The sequence below is a fragment of the Sinocyclocheilus rhinocerous genome, unplaced genomic scaffold, assembly GCF_001515625.1.
Source record: "Sinocyclocheilus rhinocerous isolate Xijiao unplaced genomic scaffold, SAMN03320098_v1.1 scaffold86, whole genome shotgun sequence".
NCBI classification, from domain to species: domain Eukaryota; kingdom Metazoa; phylum Chordata; class Actinopteri; order Cypriniformes; family Cyprinidae; genus Sinocyclocheilus; species Sinocyclocheilus rhinocerous.
The window spans coordinates 209,050-219,087 of NW_015650012.1; the positions used below are offsets into that span (position 1 = coordinate 209,050).

Sequence of the window (10,038 nt, forward strand, 5' to 3'; positions counted from 1 at the left end):
TCAGTCGCAAAGAAATTAAGGTTTTTGAGGAAAACATTCCAGGATTTTTGTCCATATAATGGACTTCAATGGTGGCCAACGGGTTGAAGGTCCAAACTGCAGTTTCAATGCAGCTTCAAAGGGCTCTACATGATCCCAGCCGAGGAATAAGGGTCTTATCTAGCGAAACAATCAGTCATTTTCTAAAAAAAAAATACTATACTTTTTAACCACAAATGCATGACTTGCACTAGCTCCGTGATGCACGTCTGCAAATTCACGCATGACGTAATCACGTTGGAAAGGTCACATGCGGTTAGCTCTTCGTCTGTGTACTCCGGTTGGGTAGTGCCAAACTTTCCACGTTCGCTTTGTAAACACTGGGTCGGTACTTCCTACATCATACGTGATCTTTCCAATGTGACTACATAATGCGTAAGGTCGAGTTAATGCAAGACGAGCATTTGTGGTTAAAAAGTATATACATTTTTATTTTTTAAGAATATGATCGTTCGTTTCGCTAGATAAGACCCTTATTCCTCGGCTGGGATCATGTAGAGCCCTTTGAAGCTGCATTAAAACTGCAATTTGGACCTTCAACCCGTTGAGCACCACTGAAGTCCATTATATGGACAAAAATCCTGGAATGTTTTCCTCAAAAACCTTAATTTCTTTGCGACTGAAGACAGAAAGACATGAACATCTTGGATGAGTAAATTATCAGGAAATGTTTATTCTGGAAGTGAACTAATCCTTTAAATCCTCGGTAAACACCGCTGGTGTAATGAAGGTCGCAGACAGGGGGTGCAGATTTAATTTAACTGAGTGTTTGCTAAAAACCAGCTCACTCTCAGATTATCATTTCAAATTAATTTGGCTTTGGATGTGACCGAAAATGGTGCTATCTGAGTGGGTGAGCTGTTTACTATGTAATTAGTCCATCCATTTCCACCAATTTGATGTATTCAGGCCGATGCAAACATGATAGGTGGACATTATCACTCTGACAGGGTAATCAGTCAGTCACAGGCGCTGCCTGCTCTCATGACTTTTGCCTGCCTCTAACCATTCATCCCTCACATTCACACCACACTTTGTGATCTCACTGAGAACTCTGCTATATTTGGTTTGTTTTAGTTCTGTTCGATCAATTATTTTCTCATCCAGATGTCGTGAAAGTACACTACCGTCCATGCGTCCATGGACCAAATGCCCTAAATGGTTTATGCAGAGAAACTGTTATGACAGAAAGTATTTGTATGACAGGTCTGTTTACAGGCAGTTGTGCTCGTTTCTCAAGGACTTTGCCTGAAGAATACACTGAAGGCTGATTGAATATGGATATTTTTCTTACAAAAACACAGTGATTTGCTACAGGAGGCCTTTGTTCACCCCCCGGAGCCATGCGAGACATTTTTTTATGGATGGGCGCTTTTTATTTAACTTCTTTTGGACTGATGCATGCAACACCTGCTGAGTGCCATGAAACAGCTTGAAAGATCAAAGACAATTTTTAATATAACTCCGACTGGATTCGTCTGAAAGTCATATACACCTAGGATGACTTGAGGGTGAGTAATGTGTGGGCTAATTTTCATTTTTGGGTGAACTAACCGTTTAAGTAGGACTTAAGTACATCTTTATAATGTAATTTCACAATTACTTCTATTGTCTTTTAAATATGGTTAAAGTGTACCGCTGAATGTTCTGACAAACATTTATGGTAAACTAATACTTATAAACTTATGTCATCTCTACTGAAACTTCTATGTCATGTATTTAAATATATCTGTAATTACACATTTGTAATGAAGTTGCAATTTAGGTCATTTAAAATATAATAACTTTAAATGTAATATTGAATAACACAGTTACAGTTATAATCAAGTACTTCACATGTGCTTTAATATGTTAGTCAACAGATCAAAATAAGAAACAATATTTCTAAAATATAATGATTTAAGATGTAGTTTAAGGTAAAACTTTTAATTTGACATTATTACAAAGAGTACTTTTTATAAGTGTATGTGAGTGTGTTAAGAAACAGTCATTGAAGTCTACTCTCTTTAAGTACAATTAAGTGGCCGTTTACTTCATTATATTTTCTGCACAGTTTTTTTTTTTACTTAAAATATACTTATATATTTATAGATATAAATATATTTAAAATATACTTAAAAATACTTCAAATTATTTAAAGTATACTACAAGTGCGCATTGAAATTAATTTAGCACACTTCTTTTTTCACAAGGGAATCTGTCATACTTTACTGCAACTGTGCAGCATCACTCCTCCAGTGTGTTCCAGGCAGCTCAGGCGGCTCTTTAAAATGTCTTAAGGGTGTTTGATTACACTGCGCATCTGGATATACACTGCTTATAATATATCATTTAATCATCGCTTGATGAATCACCGCCAGCATGATCACTAGAAAATGTACACAAACATCTCCTTCAAACTAAATTCTATTTACTGCCTGTTTTCTACAAAAACGACTTAATTTAAATATGCCTTCCGCAGCTCTAAATCAGCACAGATAGTGTCGGGTTTAACTAGATTACAAGTGGTTGGTAAATAAAAAGCAGGTTTTTGAACTGAAATACTGCACACTAAAGTCAGGAAATGCATTAACTGGTAAAATGTATAAAATGCAGCTGTACACTATTAAAAATAAAGGTTTCAAGGGGTTTCGCAGTGATGCCATAGAAGAACCATTTTGGGCTCCCCAAAGAACCTTTCAGTGAACAATTTTTAAAAGAACCATTTTTTCTTAGTGTGAAGAACATTTTAAAATTCTAAATAATTTTTCCCCCACTATAAAGAACGTTTAATGCAATGAAAATGTTCCACGAATGTTAGAGGTTCTTCATGGAACCGATGCCAATAAGGAACCTTTATTTTTAAGAGTGTAGGCATTTACATTTTACAAAAAACAAATCAGAATTGGGTGCAATGTGAACAAATACAGTGTCAAACCCAGAGAAGTCTTACCAAGCCATGTGTTCATTTTCTCTGAACTGCAGTGCTGCAGCAAAGGCTCAATCAACTGATCCACGTCACCTTTAGGTGCTTCTTTAGTGAACTTCTGCTCAGATAGAAAGAGAAACACAACAGCAGCTCATTCAATATTTTGTTTATATGCACCTTGAGGCCAAACACAAATCCAGCTGTGCCACAGTCCTTGATCAAAAACGGAGTGCTGCCGTACCTCCACTGTGATGTGCAGGGGATCCACGATCTGCCAAATCATAAGGGACAGGATGTCGATAACCAGCAGGGCTCCCACGGTGGCATAGAGCTTCCATGGCTCCAGGTGCTGCTGGGATATAAAAGGACCACTGAATCAACTTTCCATTCTGGACAGTGAAAGACACAGCTTGCGTCGTGATTCATGACAACATATAGAGCGTAAGTGCAAAGAGTTTGAAGGGGAAACAATGGCCCATTATCAGGATGCCAATTCAATCCGCCACACGGTGGCCGCACTTTATGGTTTAAGTAAGGAAAGTGTCTATAATGGATTTCGGCTGAGACCATAACACTGCAACAAAATCAATAGACGTTCTTTTCTTGTAGTGAGGATGGTGTTTGTGAGCAATTAAACATAAAAAGTATTTATTTAAAGAGCAACATAAAAAGTGTTTATGTTCTCTGTGACTCGTATTGTTTATTGTCACTTTTGAGAGCTCATAAACCTCAAACACAGCTTCACAGCGGCGAAGATGAAAGAACTCACACATAGCCAGACAACTGACTCAAGGAATTTTCTGGGTTTAAAACAAGTTAAGCTCTATGTATGGACTGCTATCGATTACCACAGAACTTTGACTCATGCCTCTGAAAAAAAGAACAGGAATGTACTAAAAAAAGACTATGGGCCATTTCAGGGGGGTTTTCAAGTAAAAATGTGAAGCTTGCATTTTTGTTCAAGTGCTTATATTAAGCTCTAAAGGCACTTCAATCATCCTTTAAGTGGTGGAACTGCTTTTCTAGGTGGATGAGCTTCTGGTTTCCCCATAGGCTAGTTTTTAAGTATGTTTTTACAAACGGAGAGTCAAGTGTAAATGATTTCTTTACACTTTATTTCTTTAATACTTCTAAAATTAGTTTTGTTTTTGTCATTTTTTCTGACATTATCTGACGTATTTAATGTGTTAAGGGGACATTTTCATGACAATTCACACAATAAAATACCCATCATGAGTTCCTCTGTACTTAAAATAGAATGTTTGTCCCAAATATTTCTTTCTGTCTTATGGTCTATAATAAATGCTGACACTATTCTTTTTCCAATATTTCCCTTTTGTATCCTGACAATGACTTTGAAGAATCCACTTCAAACTAACTTACTGATGCTCAGTTTGTGTTTTTTTTTTACTTTTTTTTTTACATTAAAAAAATTCTTTCTAGTGGCTCCCCAGTCAAAGAAGCACGTTTGAAAACAACAAAGCTGTCAATTTGATGCCCCACTGCACATCACAGATCATTTCTCAATCTCTGAATCCTTTCTTTGTGCAGAGGCAGAGAGAAAGAGAAAGAGAAAGAGAGAGAGAGAGAGAGAGAGAGAGAGAGAGAAAGAAAGAGAGAGAGAGAGAGAGAGAGAGAGAGAGAGAGAGAGAGAGAGAGAGAAAGAGAGAGAAAGAGAGAGAGAGAGAGAGAGAGAGAGAGAGAGAGAGAGAGCTCTCCACAGGGACTCATGACAAGCTCCTCTCCACCACTAGATGGACGTTCATGAATACTCAATAATAGGCATTATGTACTTATCCTGAAAATACCTTTCTCCTCTGTCTTTATCTCTTTCTCTATCTTTATTTTAGTTATTATGGCTGTGCGTTTGTGTGATTGGTGATGTGAGGTCTGACCTTCAAAACATCGCTTTCTTAATACAGCACAGAACTAACAATGATAAATACTTACACAGCTTTTATTCATCTTAAGTTATTGTTAATTTCAACATTTACTGATAAACTTTTAGTTAATGCACTGTGGACTAAAATGAACAATAAACAATTGTATATGTATTTACTAACATTACCCAAGATTAATAAATGTTGCAAAAATATATTACTCATTGTAAGGTGGTGTTAACTAATAGGCTACATTAACAAATGGGATCTTAAAGTGTTACAAAAAATCAAACATAACGACTGTAAATGATCCTTTGCAGTGTGTTTGTGGTGATGGAGTGACAGCTGGCTCATGGGGCTGTGCAGTATGATAAATGTGCTGTTTAAGGATGCTCAAGGACAACGGGGGACCCATCTCTATGAGATCAGACAGAGAGACAGTGGCTAAGCCTTAGAGGCAGTGGAAGTGAGAAGGAGATCTAAAGATGATAACAGAGACATGAACGAGATATATACTTTATAAAAGAAACAATATTTTCACTATGATATATTGATCATTCCAGCTGTGTACTGAACATCCTTGACACAAGTCAAGAGAAAATCCCTATGAGGGTTTAAAAGAACAGATAGTTTGTATTGAAACACCTCCGATTAACCTCACACAGTCCTAGATTTTTATTTACATTTTAGTTAAAGCTTAATTTTTTTAAAGATGCCTATATAGTTTTTATTAATATTTATTTCAGTTTTAGTTTTAGTTATGATACTACATCACGTTAAATGAAAATGAGAAATGTTGCCTTGGCAACTTGCAGAAATAAATTAAAGTTCATTTTATAGCTTATTTCAGTTAACATTCATTATATTTCAACTAACTTTTTAAGTTACAAGTAACAATATTTTAATGTTAGTTAACTATAATAACCCTGGTTCTCTACTCACCTTTCTCTTGTCCTTCTTCTCATCTTTTTTTGTGAACACCGTGTGAACCCACCAGATCTTCGTGAACATACTTCCATAAGCCAAACTGAAGCCAAGTCCAAGCAGCCACAAACGGAACTAGAAAAAACAACAACAATAATAATAAAACAATTTAGCCAATATTTCAGTGTTTAACTTTAAAAGATAAATGGGAGATAAACACTAAATGCCCAATATTAAAATTCCAAAAATTCTAAAATTCTAATTTCATTGTATGCTGTTTTGTCATATCAAAGGTGAATTAAATGTAAAAAAAGAGCTAATAGTAGAATAAAAGTGCATTTATTAAATTTAAGCTGCAAAAACAGCTCGTTCTGATCTTCAGGCTTTGCTAAGATGCTGTTCTTGAAGGAAGGGCCAGTGCAAACTAAATTGGACCTGACGGCAAGCCTGTGACCTATGAGTAAGTGTAAACGAAGAGGGCATATATATAGATGTCTGAAAGCAAGGCAGTGAAACAAGTCTGTTTAATACTTAAGATTCTGAGAGAGGGTGAAAAATGGTCATGAAAAATTAAATAATTCATATTTTTTTGATGCAAGAAACCTGGACTAACATTATCAGTGTGCCTCAGGGAAAAAAAAATTTAATAAAAAAAAAAAAACCCTGATATGCCTCCTTAAAGCCCTTCTGAAGAAGACTGTCCAGGAGATTTTATAAACTCGATTACTACTACAATAAATAACATAAATTTAAATATAAATGACAAAACTGTGTCACCCAGAATGCCGGAGCGCTTACCTGACAGACCACAGGAAACTGAGAGTTGCGTACATGCAGTCCGTCAATTCCCAGAGGAAAAACAGCAGCCAGAGCCATCATACAGCCCACTGCCGTCATGTTATTCAGGTACGGCTGGGAGTTTTGAATGTACCTTAACATAAATAAACTCTGATTCAGCTAATTTAGTTAATCTCTCACAGTGGAATAGGACTTACACCCCTGAGCCTTTTTATCACACAAAAACATGCAGATTCATAGATGCACTCACACATTCACTCACATGCATGACAAGATTTGTAAGTGTTCAGGGTATTAGCTTAAGCTGTCTGCTGAGAAAATCTAGTTGAAAGTCTAAGAGTCACTAAGATAAAAAGACTGAAACACCGAACATTAGTCTGAATGTGTCGGTGGAGTTTGAATATGTGTGAAATGCTATCACTATTCATCATGCATGAGCCTGTTTGAAACTGACGTGTTTCTATGCAAAGAGAATGCATAAATAGGTGAATGTGACCCTTGGAAACACCAGCTAATCGTATGCATGTATCACGCTGTCCTCTGCACCAAACTCACACGTGAGTATGCAATATAAATGAATACAGGCCTGCAGGCAGGAGCATATACTTTCATCCACAGCTAAACATACCTGACGTTGCTGTTGTAGATGTTAAAGGTGAGGCAAACGATCCCCATTAAAATGCCCAAGCCAGCGAAAACAGACACAGAGACGAAGAGTTTTTGTGACAGATATCTGAACTTCTGAATCACCACCGTCTGGTCAGCAGGTGGACCAGAGCCTGGAGAGAGAAATGAGGCTTTTTAGTATTATATTATTTTATATTACATTGAAATAACTTGGCAACACTTTCATGAATAACATTATTAGAGGTCAGACCTTCATCTTCCACATGACTAGTATGTAGCTAGTAGCATCACAGCTTGAAAAATTAAAATATTAAAATATTGTCATACATCTTTATATTTGCATGTATATAAACTGCTAATCTGTTAAGCAGAGTGTTGTTTTTAACTAAAACTGTTAAAAATAATTTTTGTTAATGTAAAAATTGCAACAAATAACATTAAAAAAATATATATATGTATATTAAAAATGACTAAATCACATAACAAAACTACAAAAACCTAAACTAAATTTACAATGTAAACTGAAAATATAAAAAAGCTAATTCAAAATGAATAAAGACTATAAAATCATGAATAGGAACTGCTGATCTGCTAAACCCAGTGCTGATATTGTTAACTAAAATGAAAACAATTGTTGTTCATTTAAATAAAGCTGAAATAAAATAAAATACAAATATTACATGAACAAAAAAAAAAAAAAAAACTTAAACGAAATGTTTAGCAACCAAAAGCAACCAACCGAAATAAAATAATTTTAAGTTGAAGTACTAAAATTACTGCAACTAAAATTGATAGAAAATTAAGTTAAAGCTAAACAGAAATATTAATAATAATAATAAAAAATTACAAAAACACAAAGTACACAAACAATAGTATAGTAAAAACACAAACAATAGTATATAAATAATACTAATTTTTTTTTTTACTTATATAGCATTTGTTATTTACTTAAATTTGATTTACTTATTTATGCAATAATCACATATTTTGAATAATGAAACAACTGAGCAAAAGAAAGAAAAGGAGAGCAGCTCTGAACTGCGGTTTTCGGAGCCAGAAATAAGTCACTTTACCTCCCTCTCTGCCTCTCTTTCTCTCTCTCTTGATAAAGTGGCTGCATTTCAGAGTCTGCAGAGAGAGAGCGATAGCTATCGAATTTCACCTCACTGCCATTTGACTAAAGCTTCTCCCCCTCTGGTCTCTGTGAAGCGATACCATCGCAGACTGTTTCACTGCCTCCAGATGGGTAATCGGCTGGCCAATTGGCAACAACAAAGCACAACAGGGTGCATTGTGGTCAGCTTCCTTCAACAGGTGGGCAGCACACAAGACATGCACTAGTGTCACATTCTTTTGTGAGTGACAAATTGGCTGGGGACCACACGGCTTGTTACATCTATCTGTAGAGCTGATTATTTTTTATAAAGCCCAGCTCCTTGAGCCTGACAGGACTCATATTGCCCATGCAGTCCCACCGGAAGATCTCGCCAGGGCATCTGATAAGCGCAGCGGCTGTCAGTCTTAATTAGAAGTTCACATGAGGCCATCTCCCTTGTGGATCTCGCTGATATTGATTAAAGGAGAGCGGGAGATCCAACCGAACGCGAATGCTAGGGGCAGAATACAGCCAACAGACGGATCCTGGGATGCTGGGAAGCAGCGTGGAGCTGCGCTGATGCTGGAACAATCTTAACAGACAGACCCAGGATGTGATATGGCACGACACATGAGTTTAAGTGGTTTGTGGAAATAGAAAGTGGTTGCTATGGTGTTTCAGGTCAGAATGTTAACGTTGCAGTGTTGCTATGGTGTTAAAATTAACTTGCGATCCGTGTGGAGCTGCAATCCTTGAGGAACTGAGTGAACGCATTTAGTCGGATAACACAATTCATAGATATTAGCAGTCGGTTGGGTGTCGATTATACATGAAATGGGGTTGGAAACCCATTTACTTCCATAAAGTGAAATATTTCTGAGTGAAACTTGATTTGGATCTAATTTGGAATTGATCAGATTTTAAAACGTAGCTGGGGATGGTGATGTCAGCCAAGAAGTGAAGTCATTTCAGAGGCGGTGCACTATTATTACGATGAAAACTTGTTTACATGCACTAATAAGACCAAGTAATGTGTAATAAAGGGATAGTTCACCCAAAAATGAAAATTCTGTCATCATTTACTCATCCTCAAGTTGTTCCAAAGCTGCATGAGTTTCTTGCTTCTCTTGAACGTAAAAGAAGATATTTTGAAGAATATGGATAAACAAACAATTGACGGTAGCCAGTATTTTTTTCCCTACTATGGAAGTCAATGTCTACCGTCAATTGTTTGGTTACCAACATTCTTCAAAATATGTGTTCTTCTTGTGTTCAACAGAAGAAAGAAACTCATACGGGTTTGGAACAACATGAGGATGAGTAAATGTTGAAATAATTTTATTATCCCTTTAACAAAGTAAATACAGTAAAAATTAGATTTCAAGGTGCACTGTAAAACCGAACAGTGAAATTAATTAAATGAAATGAGTTAACTTCACTCAAATAATAATGAAAGTTAATTGGACTTAATTGAAATAAGTTCTATAAATTTAAAATGTTGTTGTAATAAGGTGAACTTAAAATGATTGCGTTTTCTAGTTCCCAGCATGCTTTGCATCAGACAACAAGGAAAATAAATGTAGAAATGAAGTTTTATTTTGTGTGTTTTTACACAAGATTAACATAGAGAGACATAAGTTAGTACTTAAATGTTGTGTTATGTTATGATTTACATAGGTTTCTGTTATGTTGGTTTTGTAGTGTTACCGTTGTGGTGAAGAGTAGAGCCTGTGGTTAGGTTGAGGATGGACAGCAAAAATTAAAGA

The 10,038-nt window shown here is 36.0% G+C and overlaps 1 protein-coding gene across 1 annotated transcript in view; it reads right to left on the minus strand.

Annotated features, from left to right (window-relative positions):
* The window catches only part of gabbr1b (gamma-aminobutyric acid (GABA) B receptor, 1b), a 108,717-nt gene that overhangs the window by 5,038 nt on the left and 93,641 nt on the right, over nucleotides 1-10,038 (minus strand). The window contains exons 16-20 of the mRNA XM_016516266.1: nucleotides 7,178-7,328; nucleotides 6,550-6,682; nucleotides 5,770-5,886; nucleotides 3,189-3,296; nucleotides 2,972-3,065 (exon numbers count right to left, since the gene is read on the minus strand). Coding sequence (XP_016371752.1) covers nucleotides 2,972-3,065; nucleotides 3,189-3,296; nucleotides 5,770-5,886; nucleotides 6,550-6,682; nucleotides 7,178-7,328 — 603 coding nt within the window. The remainder of the gene's footprint in view (nucleotides 1-2,971; nucleotides 3,066-3,188; nucleotides 3,297-5,769; nucleotides 5,887-6,549; nucleotides 6,683-7,177; nucleotides 7,329-10,038) is intronic.